General features: G+C 42.5%; 1 protein-coding gene across 1 annotated transcript in view; it reads left to right on the top strand.

Annotated features, from left to right (window-relative positions):
• The window catches only part of cdh4 (cadherin 4, type 1, R-cadherin (retinal)), a 61356-nt gene that overhangs the window by 24774 nt on the left and 21051 nt on the right, over positions 1-15531 (top strand). The window contains exons 5-6 of the mRNA XM_066672348.1: positions 1484-1621; positions 14757-14942. Coding sequence (XP_066528445.1) covers positions 1484-1621; positions 14757-14942 — 324 coding nt within the window. The remainder of the gene's footprint in view (positions 1-1483; positions 1622-14756; positions 14943-15531) is intronic.

Genomic DNA, 15531 nt, shown 5'->3' with positions numbered 1-15531 from the left:
TCACTGGTAAAAATGCGGCTTTCCTCTCAATCATTCCCGCAGCTTCACAGTGCTTTAAACAGTGAGGACGCTGAGCGTCCACAGAGTTCAATAGCGAAGCAGCAAAGTGCAGCGAAACGAGACGAGTCATTGGATAAATGCTGGGCTTTGTCCCGCCCATCGGACGCTCAGCGTCTCTGGGGGTCTGTGGGGCAGTGGGCTGGCCTCGGCTGGCCCGGACGCTCAGCTTCTGCATTATGATTGGATGATCTCTCTGAGGCTGAATCCCTTTTTGATTGACAGCGAAATGAGCGAATCAGCTAGTCAAGTCCCTGGAAAAGACGACAGGGTCACAGATCATTTTCTTGAAAAGGAACGGAGGGTAGAATTTACGTATAAATAAACCGACACATTTTATGATGTAGACCGAAATTGAGCTTCCCCTCCTTGAAAGACCAGCATCCGCCACTGGTATAGATATATATTTATATCCTCAGGTCAGTTCGGTCATCAAGATGTCCACGTTTAGCCCCGCTCTGCCCCGACCTTGACATGTTTTCCTGCTTCCCATGCAAAGGCAGCCTTTAGTCAATAGGATTAATGAGGCAAGAGCTCAGAGATTCTTTGGCTGGGAATCTGTTCTCTGCTTCTGTCCAGTGTGGAATTGCTTGGATCAGAGGGAGGAGGAATATAAGGAATATGGAAAGGCGAAACAGCTTTGGCACATTTTCCCTGCTTTTAGAGCCATAAAAAGAGTGAATAATGCAAAAGGTTCGTTTCTGAATCTTGGTTGCAGACGGCTAGACAACAAATCATTGTTAATTCATCTTTGGAGGGCAGTGTTTCAGTACAGCAGATTAAAATGGACAAAGCAATAACGTTTACAAGCTGCTTCATTAAAACCCTGAAATAATGAAGCTACAGTAATCTTCAGCTACAGAAAGCATAGGCGTATATTCCAGTGTGGTGTGTGTGTGTGTGTGAATGAATATGTGGTGTGTTGATAGGCAGTGCTATTCTTAGACATGTTAGTATATGTTTGGAGGACTTGCTGTTTGAATAAGGTGTAGTTTGGAGTTGCAAAATGAAATTAGTTGACTGTTATCGAGTCATTTCATACAGCCGAATACAAAACATGGCAAAATATTAATGTGTACTCAACCAAAGGCATGGATTTAAATCCAAAACCAACAAGATAAATCTCACAAAATAAACTTACAATTATTACAGTGTGAAGGCTGCAGCTCATGCCAGTGATATCCAGCATCCTCCACAACAGCGAACAGTTGGTCTTGAATTCCATTATCTTTTTAGTTATTCTCTGTGCTTTGGCACTGATCTTTGTGAGGCTTTTTTCCATCGTTTCAACAAACGAGGCTAGTAGAGGTATAAACTGGGTTATTTTTATATCGTTAATTTACAATATGTGTGTTTATCTACTGTGTACGTACGTGTGCTGCTTTCACACAGTGTAAAAGGCCTTCGTCTTCTTTGTTGTCTGCAGAAAGTGTCTCAATACACACTGATAGTGCAGGCCACGGATATGGAAGGCAGCCTGAGTTTTGGTCTGTCCAACACAGCCACTGCCCTCATCACCATCACTGACATCAACGACAACCCTCCAGAGCTCGACTCCAAAACCGTGAGTAACTTTTGCTTTTAAATGAAACCTTTTCCACCTGCTTTTGAATGTTTTTCAGATTTTGCACAAATGGCAGTGGAGTAGATTCTGACAGAGGAACATTCGCTTAAACCAAAGACTTGTTTACTACATGCTCTTCATCATATAGAAACACACCACTGATTGAATACTGTAGGTTATTGCAGTCCAGACTGAAGCTAACTATGTGAGTTGTCTCCTGGTCCTGAAACACTGCGATTTTCCCAGGTCCAGAGCTGTAAATAAGAATCTATGTAAAGAATATAAATTAATCCCACTGCTATTTTGCAAGGTGAGGACCACGCCTGATGTAAGCAGGGCAAGGAAGGGGAACTCAGAAGGGCTTGAGGTGAGATGTGGGCAGCATTTGCTAGTGGAGAGTGAAGCTGGACCCCCCCCCTTGTCGGGCAAATTCATTGGTGAAAGAGGAGGGGTGGGTGTGGGGTGTGGATTTCGTCACGAGAAGGTGAGGAGAGAGTGGTGGTGTAGAGGACGAGTCTGGGCTTGGTCCTTCTCCCAAACTTATTAAAACAAAGTTATTTCATAACTCCATAAATAAGAATCTTAGGCACAGATACCTAATGAGGCTGGTGAATACTGACACAGACTAATGATGAGTTATTCTGTTACTGCTGTTTTAAAGTAGTGTAGACTAATATCATGAAGGGGTAAGGATCCAGGAAAAACGTATTGAATGATGAGGTCAGAGATTCGCTCTGCAGTACAAACAGCATGAAATCTTTTCACCTGTGTGAGAGTGTGGTGAAGAGCCTTACACGTCCCACTCGTGGCCTCTGAGCTGAGCGTAAAATCCTCTAACATTTTCACACGGAGTCACACTGACGGAGAGAGACATGGAGGAAAAGGGAGAGTAAACACGGACGAGACACATGTAGGAGGTAAAATAGGACACACACACACACACACAGAGAGAGAGAGAGAGAGAGAGAACAAAGAGTATGACTGATCCACTAGTGCTCTCAGTTTCAGTCTCTCTCTCTCTCTCTCTCTCCCCTCTGTTTTGTGCTGGTGCCAGTATAGCCTCAGGTGGCTGTGGTTTGTCTGCAGGCATCTGGCTTCTATCCTTGTCTCTCACACACATACCCACACACACACACACACACACACACGAACACATACACATTGCTCATAGCCCTCCTTTGCCCGATGTTTGTTTCTGTCAGCCTTCATCTCCCTCTCTCTCCTTCTCTCTCACACTCACTTTTACCATCCATATCTCTCTCCCTCTCTCTCTGTTTCCCACTTGTGCATATCCATCTCTCCTGTGCTATCTTTCTCTCCCTCCCTCTCTCTCTTTCTGTTTTTTTTTTCCTCTGCCCCTTCCCTCCCATCTCCCTCAACATCCATCTTTTCCTCTCTGGCTTTTGCACTCATTCACTAATAGCCCGGGGCTTGTAACACAGCATTTGCCGTTGCATGATTTAAAATTATGTTTTAGCGTATTTGTCTTACCTGTCATTTTAGCACAGAGATCTCATCATGAACAAAGACACATTTTTAAACAGGCTAGCGCTCCTGGAATCACGTTCCTGTGGCATTCCTGTAAATTAGAACTGAAATAGCAGGAGACAAGTAGACTGGGTCCACCGGACTGACAGTGAGTGTGTGTGTCCCGTCGGGGAGGTGTGTGGCGTGACGTGGATATACTTCAGTTCAAAATCTTTCATAAATGAAATAAAGCATATAGCTCTGAAAGTATGTGAACCTTTCAAAGAGCATCATATGGACAGTGTGGTGGGGAGCTGCTGAAGACATTGGAGCTGGTGGGCAACTGTCTGAAATCTATTTCAAAGCTTCATTTTTAGTGATTCCATTAAGATAAAAGCTGCAACATGCAGCATCTTCCACCTGTTGCTGTCCCTCACTCTCTACATGCTCCAGCTTTGCTAATGTAGCCTTTCTAGCTCTCTGCCTCAGATCAACCTTCTGGTCTTCCAGTGGTCTGTGTTTCAGTTCATGAAGGAAGTTAATACTTTTTGCTGTAGCTATTCCCATAGCTCTGGTCTATGTCTACTTTGTTTCTTACAGATCACAGCTTCACAATGTAATCAGGTTCAGCGGTTTTAAAGGAAGCATTACAAGCAAAAAAATTACAAAATGTAGCTCAGTTTACGAATGATTAAAATCATGGATGTGTCCATTTAGTAATGGACAGTCTGTGTGGATTTAGAAATAAGATTATAAGTCTTATCCACGTAACAAAGCATACTAAGGTCATGTCACAGTACACACATGAACGGGCATATAATAAAAAAGGGCATGACCTAGAATTGCCCCCTGAGGCACACCCCTGTCTCTAATGCCACAGCATTTCTGCCTTCTTACGCTCATTTCTGTAACCATCTCTTACTCTCCTCCACTCTTATTGCCTCGGCTCCAATACAGGAGTGTTTCAGAGAGTTTGCCTGTGTGTGTGTGAGAGAGAGAGCACATTGTAAGGATGAAATCTCAGGTGTATTTTGGAAGGGTTCTGTAGGATTTGTTTGCATTTAACCACAAAAGCATTAGTGAATGAATGTTGAGTGATTAGTTCTGGATCACAAACACCTCTCCTGCTCATCTCAAAGGTACTGTATATAGATCCGTCACTCCATAGAACAGGCAGTTCAGCTGCTCTACAGCATAAAAGCTGGTACTAATCCAGTGGATTCTTGGCATACAGCATGGTGAGGTTAAGCTCATGTGCAGCTGCTCCAGAGTGTCTCATTTCAAACTGTGCTTTTCTATGAGATCATATACAAATAGTGCCCACAATGGTGCACATTAAACTAGCTGTATTCACTAATTATGAGGCATGTCTACAGTTTATAATTCATCAACCACCTAATTACTGCTGTAACACTTCTCATTATTACCTTCACTGCTGCTTTTCCTTTTTAAATCCTGCTTTAAACCAACCCAAAAAGACAGAAGTACGCTGAAATTAAAGGAGACAGAAAGACAAGGAAAACAACCAGAGAGAAAGATGGAGACAGAGAAAGCGTGTAAGCACCTGTCTGCTCACAGCCCATCTTTTCTCCCAGAAAAGCACACAATCACGCACTTCAGCCCACTTTGCCCTCGATCTCAAAGACTACGAGAGAAGGAGTAAGGAGAGAAGAAAAGAAGAAGAAAATAAAGGGTGATAATGATAGGAAAAAGTCAGGCTTTGTGTGTTGGTGTGTGTCAAGAGGAAAGGCACTCATTAACGGTGCAGAAATGCTTTATGCAAAACGCTGATAAGGTAAACAATGAGTGAACAGTAATAGAGACCAACAAGCGTCCTCTCATTTAGGGAATGCTAATCGTTCTTCACTTGCGTTTATTCATTTTAACTTTTTACAGCATTAGCGTTGTCACAACAGTAAATTCCATTCGTATGTAAAATACAAAAGCTCTGTAATGTTGAAAACAGCTAATTGTAAATCCACGTTGACCTTTACTTAAATGAAAGAGGTAAAAAGAAAAGATTTAATGTTAAAGCTGATCACTTTCGCTGTTTTTCTGAGAATGTGCTCGCTGTGAAACTGACGCCTTCAATGTATTTCAAAATGATTGGGAAAGAGGCCATATAAATCAAATATTTAACCTTGTTAACATCTTCATGGTGTTATTTATTATGTTAGAAACCATATCACTGGCCACTACTGAGAGTTTCCAATTTAAAATGTGTTGTACATATTCAAACAAGCAGATTCATATAGCCAGGGTTTCATACGTCGCCAAAGGAACACAATGTAGTATACAAAATTACTGTGGTGTTTAACTGACCTGCAGTAAGGAGAATAGAGCCTCTGTCATTGCTAATCTGGGCTCAGCACTGCAGAAACTAGTAAGTCGTGAGCACCGCTTAGTAAGTCGTGAGCACCACTTAGTAAGTCGTGAGCACTGCTTAGTATGTCGTGAGCACCGCTTAGTATGTCGTGTGCACCGCTTAGTAAGTCGTGTGCACTGCTTAGTATGTCGTGAGCACCGCTTAGTAAGTCGTGAGCACCGCTTAGTATGTCGTGTGCACCGCTTAGTAAGCCGTGAGCACCACTCAGTATGTCGTGAGCACCGCTTAGTATGTCGTGAGCACCACTTAGTAAGTCGTGAGCACCGCTTAGTAAGTCGTGAGCACCGCTTAGTATGTCGTGTGCACCGCTTAGTAAGCCGTGAGCACCACTCAGTATGTCGTGAGCACCGCTTAGTATGTCGTGAGCACCACTTAGTAAGTCGTGAGCACCGCTTAGTATGTCGTGTGCACCGCTTAGTAAGTCGTGTGCACCGCTTAGTAAGTCGTGAGCACCGCTTAGTATGTCGTGAGCACCGCTTAGTATGTCGTGTGCACCGCTTAGTATGTCGTGTGCACCGCTTAGTAAGTCGTGAGCACCGCTTAGTATGTCGTGAGCACCGCTTAGTATGTCGTGAGCACCGCTTAGTATGTCGTGTGCACCGCTTAGTAAGCCGTGAGCACCACTCAGTATGTCGTGAGCACCGCTTAGTATGTCGTGAGCACCACTTAGTAAGTCGTGAGCACCGCTTAGTATGTCGTGTGCACCGCTTAGTAAGTCGTGAGCACCGCTTAGTATGTCGTGAGCACCGCTTAGTATGTCGTGAGCACCGCTTAGTATGTCGTGAGCACCGCTTAGTAAGCCGTCAGCACCACTCAGTATGTCGTGAGCACCGCTTAGTATGTCGTGAGCACCGCTTAGTAAGTCGTGAGAGTTTCCCATTTAAAGTGTGTTGTACATATTTAAACAAGCAGATTCATAGAGCCAGGGTTTCATACATCACCAAAGGAACATGATGTATTGTACAAACTTAATGCGGTGTTTAATTGACCTGCAGTAGGGAGAATAGAGCCTATGTCATTGCTACTCTGGGCTCAGCACTGCAGAAACTACACTAAGCAACTTTTGAAGGAGGTTGAAAATGAAACAGATGATGTGATATCCTTGTGCATGAGAGCTGTGTCTAAGGAAGGCTTTGTTGTTTATGAGCAAGGACTAGTCAAGGCTCCCCAATTTTCCAGAAATACACCCGTAGATAATCCAGCAGTTTAAGTTTAATGAGTGTTTGCAGGTGCTGTCACTTTCTGTAGCACATAATATCATCATAAATTCATGGATTCTGGAGAATTCTCTGGAGGAGAATAATATGACAATAATGGCACAGTAGAGTGGAGCAGCTGAATATTTAGCCTTCATTTTCAGCATTGGATCATGTGTTCAAACCTATAATTATTATTAAGTGTTGAGCGAAAAAAATAGGTCTTGCAACACCATCATAATCTTGCTCCTGTCCCAAATTCCAGAAGCATGCTGCAGGCGTCAAATTAGGAAGGAGCTCACATTCACAGAAAGTTCGGGCGCGTATTTAGTAGCATTTCATTGACTGCCAGCTAGTTTAGACTTGGGGTTTGTACACATTTTCTTCCTGAGACAAGGATGCAGTGTTAAAAACTGATTAAAAACTCTGAAATGTCACTCTGTGCCAGGCTAAATGCTTTGTATGTTTCCACCCTCCCCTCCCTCTCCCTCTTCTCAACATTTCTCTTCCCTCCGTTCGTATGGGGAGACTGGGAACTGTGGAAATGATCAGTGAGTATTCGCTTATGACAGCCGCCTGAAAGACTGAACATCTTTCTGTGGGAGCCGCAGAGAAACGTGAGGAAGCTAATTAAGGGAGATGGCTGGAGGGGATGTAAACCAAGCAGAAATATTGGTTCCGATTTTAAAGACACCAGTATGTTTTATTCAACTCAGACAGGAAAGAGCTGCTCCTCAGCTGTGGAATAAACACAAATACAACAGCACTTGCCACTTCTCGTTAAGGCACAATGATGATAATGACGATTCATTTGCTGTCCAATTAAAAACATTTAGTAGACACTTAGTATATCGTGAGCACCATTTAGTAAGCCGTGAGCACCATTTAGTAAGCCGTGAGCACCACTTTGCTTCTCTGTCTGGCAACATGGCAGGGAAGGAGAGGATGTGCTGTAACTCCTCCATCACGGACGAAGACCTATTTAACTTGTAGAGACATTAACACAGAAATTGTAGAAACATATATTCAACGACTGCTCACGACATACTGAGTGGTGCTCACAACATACTGAGTGGTGCTCACGAGATACTGAGTGGTGCTCACGACATACTGAGTGGTGCTCACGACATACTGAGTGGTGCTCACGACATACTGAGTGGTGCTCACGACATACTGAGTGGTGCTCACGACATACTGAGTGGTGCTCACGACATATTAAGTGGTGCTCACGAGATTTTTCCCTAAAAAGAAATTCTCAACATGTCCCTTCAGGGGCTCCGTAATTTTTAAACAACATACTTTTTCTTTTTTTAAATTGGATGTTTGACCATGTGCTAAAACAAAAGTTCATCCATAATGTCCTATATATAATGAAGTGAAGATGACAGCAACTCTTTGACCTTTATTCTTAGGGTTAATGAATGAAAAAACACCAAGTCTAAGTCAGGTGGTTTATTACTTTAATAAATATTAAATATCATAAAATGCACTTCAAACATGTCATTTATTACATAAAGATAATTGCAATAAAGCAATGGTGTATATTTCTACAGCTAGATGTGTGGCATGTTCTCCCTGTGTCTGTGTGGGTTTCCTCCCACATTCCAAAAACACATGTTGGGGTGTGTTCCTGGCACCCATTCAATCCAGGAGGGCTCCTGACCCACCATAGCCCTGAACAGGATGAAGCAGTTACAGAAAATGAATGGATGAACTGTATCCACAGTTAAAGGATCATTAGGTAGTTTAATCCCACAGAGCACTGAGCATTAATATAATTATCTCCACATCTACTTAGAATTATCTGCCCGTTGTCTGCTTTCTGTGAAAAAAAAATAGATTTTTCACCAAGTATCAAGCCAAGAAAATCGAAGTATGCAAATAACGACTCACAAAACCAACTGCATTTTAAGCTAACTCTATATTCAGTGTCCTATAAAATATTACTGATTTCATCTTTGAAATGCCACTGGATCAATACACTGAAGCCAGTTTTTGCACAAAGGGTTCGTTGACATTAGCAGAGAGGCTCTAAGCTCATACTAATACGGCAGGGCAGACTGGGGTATCACCGTGTACACTCTGTGGCCAAAAGTCTGCGGACACCTGTCCATCCAGGATTCCTGATGTAATACGTCAATAAGAACCTCGGCCCACACTATGTTTCAGTGCTCTGAGGATCTGAGGACGTTCTGCCAAAAGAACATTAGTGTGGTCAGATACTAATGGGAAATGTTTAGTTTTGGATTTAAAAAAAGGAAAAGATGCCTCTGGAGAATGGAGAGAATGAACGCCCCGTAGGTGACACTTGGCATTGAGCAGATGCCTCCTATTATGTCATATCTTCATCATCGGTCATTGATACACGCTGTAAATGCACGAGTGAATGTACACACGCAGAGTTAAGGTTTGTCCCCAGTCCTCTTTATTCATTTCAATATGGATATATCCTCATATGCATAAATTAACCCTCACGCCATAATGGTATCACATCTGGTTTTACAGAATATTTATTGAGTTCAACTAAATATAAAAAAGGCAATTTTCACATAAAATTAATGAATTGATATTTGTATTGAATTTCTTCTTAATTAAGATATTATTCCTGACATTTTACTCAAAGAATAGATTATTTAGAGTGAATTGTTCCACCAAAGGAAGAAGAGACAGAGATAAAAATGAGAAGAAAGGGCAGAGGGTGGGGGTTGGGAGAGAGAGGTGATGGAATAGTGATGTGACACGTTGCTTGCTTGGCTCAGTTTGGTAGTTTTGAGTTCAGGGAAATTGAATGTGATTATTATCAGTGATGAGAAAAAACAACAACACCTCTCTCTCTCTGTGTCTGTCTGTCTCTCTCTGTCTGTCCTGTCTGTCTCTGTCTGTCCTGTCTGTCTCTCTCTCTCTCTCTCTCTCTCTCTCTCTCTCTCTCTCTCTCCCTCCTTATGTACTATGTATAGTAGCAATATGTAACAATATTATGTCCAATATATAAAATCTATAAACGTAAAATATCTATATGCAATTATAAGGTGTATGATATACCCATAAGATGCCTCATATTTATATATATTTTTTTCATTTATGTTCTGTAACAACAACAACGTTGGACTCGTGTACCATCCGCCTACCAACATGTGTTTTATGGATTACAGGAGGAAACCCACACAGACACAGGGAGATCACAGCAAAGTCCTCATCGTGAACTAAGGTGCAGATTGAGTTCACGACCCCAGAACCCTGGAGCTAAGCGACAGACACATGACCTGTTGCCCCTGTGTGCCACTGTTATTATATGTTTGGGTTATTCAGTGTAACCAATAAAACATTAGCATTAGTTTACGGAGAAATGTACAAATTCAGGACCTAAACACAACTGTTCAACAAAACAACCACCACTTGTATTGCGTAACTAAAGAGTCGTGTTAGTGACTTATTTCTAGACAGAAGCGTCTGGCAGTGGGCCATAACACATCTCTGTGTTCAGCAGCAGATCAGTCAGCAGTTCATTTTCAATCTACAAATCATCTTTGCTACAGTTGTGTGTGTGTGTACCCTTTACCTCTCTAATCTCAGCTCTTCTGAAAGAACATTGCACTGTGTGTGTGTGTGTTTGTGTTTGTGTGTCGGGCTTATCAGGAAGTGCACCTGGTCTGTTCAGACAGCGTGCAGCACCATGGACAGGGCACAGTCCTCTGATGGGCTCATCATTAAGGCCAGTCAGCATCACATCTCTCCTGTGTCTCTCTCTCTCTCTCTCTCACACTTTCTCTGTCTGTGTCTTTGCCTCTCACGTCAGCCCTCTCTCCCCTCTCTCTCTGTCTCCACCATCTCTTTCTCTTTTTCTCTGTCTTGTCAGCCCTCTCCCTCTCATTCTCTTTTGCCTTCATTCTCTTTTTTATCTCTGCCTCCTTCATCATCGACAAATAAGCCCTAAAAAGTTCCTTCCTTCCTTCCTTTATATCATGTTTGTGCCTCTGAAGTGAGCAGGGTGTGTTTGGGCTGCTGCCACTACCCTGTGAAGAACTAAATGTATGTGAGCCAACGCGTGTCTGCGTAACAAGGTTGATCACTGGAATCATTTTAAGTGATAATAATATAAGCAGAGCCATGCATTTCAATATAATAATTTTCCTGCGGTCTGATGGGTCGAGAAGGTTGTAAATCTATTCTTCTCAGAAACCTAATCATTTCACTGAGCACTGCTTGCTAAGGAACGACTCACAGTACACTGCAGCTGACCCTTCGTTACTAACTTTACTGCTAACTTTAATTTAACATGTGCACAAGATGCTGAGGGGTGTGACTTCAGGATTCTCACATTTCTCAGACAGTATCTACGAAGACAACTTTTAATGGTGGAAGCAGTGAAGGACTTCCTTTTGTATAACTTCATGGCTGAGATGATCCACGGCCCTGGCCTTCTGTTCAGTTCACAGCCGTGATGTTACCGAATGTGAGGGTCGTTTAGGCAGATGCTTATGGTTTGTGAGACTGTGAAGGTACTTTTGCTATTTGTCAGAAAATATCTGAGAATAATCAGTGGATTCATCCATAAATTCTTATAATTCACAAATGTAATGAGTCATTTTTATTGAGGACTCCTTGATTGACATGCTGCTAATTGAAGTACGTGGAATTCCACCTTGCATTCCATGTGTTTGCTTCTGGTGTCTTTGCAAGTGGTGGTTTGTGAAGATTCACCTCAGATGCCTCAGATACTTTAGTGTATGGCTCTGAATAAGTATTTAATGACTGTAATTTCAGTCGCTCTGCTGAAAGCTAACGTTCCGTATTCACTTCACTGCTGTCCATGCTCCTCCCACAAATGCAAATCTGAAATCAGTTTTTGCTTTTGACAAGGAGCTTTTCCCCGTAGTTGCAGTCGCCATTTCCTCTCCTCTGTGAAGGATTTAAAATGGATGTAGGACCATCCCTGTGAAGGTTTGATTCAGTGGCGGATGCTGGTCTTTCAAGGAGGGGAAGCTCAATTTCGGCCTACATCATAAAATGTGTCGGTTAATTTATACGTAAATTCTACCCTCCGTTCCTTTTCAAGAAAATGATCTGTGACCCTGTCGTACCAACAAGGCGTCTTTTCCAGGGACTTGACTAGTGTCCTCTCAATGGCCAGCAGAGCTAGGCTGCTTACACGGCCTTGGCCCATGTGAAGTGTGTCGGCCTGTGAGTGCTTTGTGACGGTGGAGGGGCTCAGCAGCACCCGCTGGACAGAAACTGCGATAGAAGTCAGAAAGAGTGATAGAAGTCAGTCTCCAAACACAAGCAGCTACAAAAAAAAAACACCAGAAATAGAAGCTCGATTTGTCGCTAGTCGTTTTTAACAAAGAAAATGCCGCTAAGAGATTTAAGAAAGTGTCCGGTTCAACTCAGAACAGAATGAAAATGTAATGCTCCCACCGATCTTTACACTAAAGGATCGCTGATTCACTCATTTCGCTGTCAATCAAAAAGGGATTCAGCCTCAGACAGATCATCCAATCATCATGCAGAAGCTGAGCGCCCGGGCCAGCCCAGGCCATCCCTCTGCCCCATAGACCCCCAGAGACGCTGAGTGTCCGATGGGCAGGACAAAGCCCAGCATTTTTCCAATGACTCGTCTCGTTTCACTGCACTTCGCTGCTTCGCTATTGAACTCCACACTGTTTAAAGCACTGTGAAGCTGCGGGAATGATTGAGAGGAAAGCCGCGTCTTTACCAGTGATAAGAAGCTGATTCTGAACAAAAGTTGAGCATGTTGTAGTGCATATTTATTCAATGACATGTACACACAACAGTATATATTTGATCACTTACTTTTTGACATTTTAGGGGAAGCTGAGCTTCACTTGCAGTCTTAGAGCAATCACCTCTGGTTTGATTGAATCTAACATTAGCTAGGTCAAACACTGAAGCTGGATGATAACATTTCAAATCATCCCTAAGGTACTGCATTTCCCTTCAGTGCATAACATCGACACGCATTGTGCTTCATGACCCTTTAATGATAACTGACACAAACCAGCATTATATTCACATCTGTGTACAGTCTTTTATCAACAATTCTGTGCTCAGATAAAGGCTGGGTTTAGTCAGTTTTACCCTGGACTGGAATTTACCTGGAATAAGCCTCTGATGTTGTTCATGGAGGTTTACGACACTTGCCATGGAGGAGTCGTGTGGCCTTATGAACGATGACCTTCAGCGAAATATCACCCAAATTCTGAATGTGAAAAGTGATATTAATGATGTTATTTAAACAACTCACTAAAGACCTTTTTCTGAAAGAGCTACAAAAGTCACAACTGTTCAGCGCTCTGAGCTCATCTATTATTGCCTTGTTACAGAAATACAGATATTCAAACTTGGAATACGTTTCAAAAGCTCTAAATATAATCAGAACAGTTCTCGCCTCAGTCGGTTCTGTATTTATACGACGTGCTCTTAAGCATGACAAAAAACTCTGATTCCTCTTATCCATGGGAACATCTTTTTTTCCTCCCCTATCCTCTGGGAAACGCTAACAGTTTTAATAACTAAGAAATCCCTTCTCAGAAATAAGTTTCCTCCTGGTGCCGTAAGGATTTCTAACTCTTTCTATTAGAGTCTAAATTACCGAGTCTTTTGGATTTTGCAGCAGTGGAGGATGAGTGTTTGTATTCGCAGTGGTTCCTTCTGTAATATATTGTATGGTGGGTGTGTGTTTTTTAGATATATTTTGTTATAATTGTCTTAACACCATCATTCTCATCAACATATATTACCTTGTCTTAATTAGTACAGTTATTTAAAACTAAGCTCAGTCTTTTGGAGAGAACTAAGCAACTATCTCATCTCTTTCCTTTTAGATTCCCTGTGTGCACAGAGACATCTTACACTTTCTTACTCTAAATAAAACCCTGCTCTGTTGTTCAGGGAGCTTATATATAATAATACTCAAATAGGTAATCATATATCTGTGATGCGGTGGGAACGTACTTTTACAGTTTAAACAGTGAGACGATGGGAGAGAGTGATTTAGAGCAGTGATAGAGTGGAGAGTGTTTGGCTGCAGTTTCTGCTCATGGAGTTTTTACAGTAAACAGCATCTGGCAGAGACACATGGTGAACTCCTGAAGCTTGGGAGAAGACCTCCACGTTACTGAAGCTTCATTAGATGCTCCACAAAAACACCTGGAGCTGCGGACACTGTGACAGTGTGTGTGTGTGGACGTCTGCATGTATGAGCATCTTGACATGTTTTCACACAAAGATTTGATGCCTCACGACTCAGTGAAGTGTGATTTCACACGTGTCCGTCTGCGTTAGAACGAGGATTAATCTGAGAACTTAAGACGAGATGGAGTCTGAAGGCAAACACTCAGGCTAGTGTTCTACAAACAGCAGGGAATGTTCTGGGAAGGTGACTTTCTGTGAGGAGTGGTGTGTTCTCCCTGTGTCTGCGTGGGTTTCCTCCGGGTGACTGTCTGTGAGGAGTGTGGTGTGTTCTCCCTGTGTCTGCGTGGGTTTCCTCCGGGTGACTGTCTGTGAGGAGTGTGGTGTGTTCTCCCTGTGTCCCTGTGGGTTTCCTCCCAAAGTCCAAAAACACACTTGTGGTAGGTGGACTGGTGACCCAAAAGTGTCCATGGTTCTCGGTAGGTTTGTGGACATTAGTTCTGAATTTCAGGCAAGAAACACACGTCACATGAGATAAATATTACAAGGAATGCACTATAAAAATGCAGAATTCAACATGTCCGTGTGTTTAATTAGTTAAGACACATACAGGACATTACACACCTACAGCTGTGTTTCAAACAGGAACAGCTCTCCTTTAAAATGTTTCAGCATCAATTTATATAAACCAATCAAATGCTTAAGTTAATAGCAAACTGTTGTAAATGTATTTTTTCAGCTGTTGCCCTGCTGCATGAAAAATACTCTTGAATAAATGTGGTCCTTTTTTTTCATCTCTCTCTTTCGTTTGTATTTTCTGCTTCACTGGGTTTATTTTATGGATCTTCACTCAGTGCTCCACCTCAGTGACTGCATAAATGTCAGTGTTTTCTAACCAAGTTATCTCTCTCTCTCTCTCTCTCTCTCTCTCTCTCAGTTTCTGGGGGAGGTACCGGAGAATGCAGTGGGTGTGGTCGTAGCTAATTTGACAATGAGGGACAGAGATCAGCCTCACACACCCAACTGGAACGCTGTGTATAGGATTGTGGGCGGAGACTCGATGGGTCACTTTACCATCCGCACTGATGAGATCACCAACGATGGCAGAGTTACTGTGGTCAAGGTTTGTTAGCATGAATGTGTGTGTGTAGCAGTTGTTGTAACATGAATGACACTAATGTTTTCAACATAGAAGAACAGGGATCAGTTCCTTTGTTAGGTAAACACACGATGCTTCATCAGTAAACATCCCTGGGCAAATACAGCATTTATTTAGTACTCACACTTACAGAAAAGCAAACATGGGACTAATAGGAAGTCCAGTGTAGTTTAATTAACCGTGGAGTTAACCATTTCCCTCAGTTATTTACGGCAAATGTTAAATGGACACTTGATATTTCTAAGGAGAAGGTTCTGTTCCTCTTTCTTTTCCTTCCTAATGACAGGGTCTGAGTTCTACAGTGTGCATGCGTAAGAGAGAGAGTGTATTTTACAGTGAGTGACTGAGTGAGTGACAGAGGCAGATGAAAAATTGATTTCCCCCTTTCGTTATGTGTGCGGAGCAGCAGTGCATGGTGACACAGATCTGATCAGCCACTGCACATACACTCTGTTCCAATTCACCAGTATCATACACTACACTGCTCACTAATGGACTACACACAGTGCAGTGAAATCAAGTCACTCCTGCTTTTTGATCTTTAACATAGTTC

The sequence above is a fragment of the Hoplias malabaricus genome, chromosome 5 (assembly GCF_029633855.1).
Source record: "Hoplias malabaricus isolate fHopMal1 chromosome 5, fHopMal1.hap1, whole genome shotgun sequence".
NCBI lineage: Eukaryota > Metazoa > Chordata > Actinopteri > Characiformes > Erythrinidae > Hoplias > Hoplias malabaricus.
Note: the sequence above shows the minus strand (reverse complement) of the source record. Positions and strands in the feature narration are given on the sequence as shown.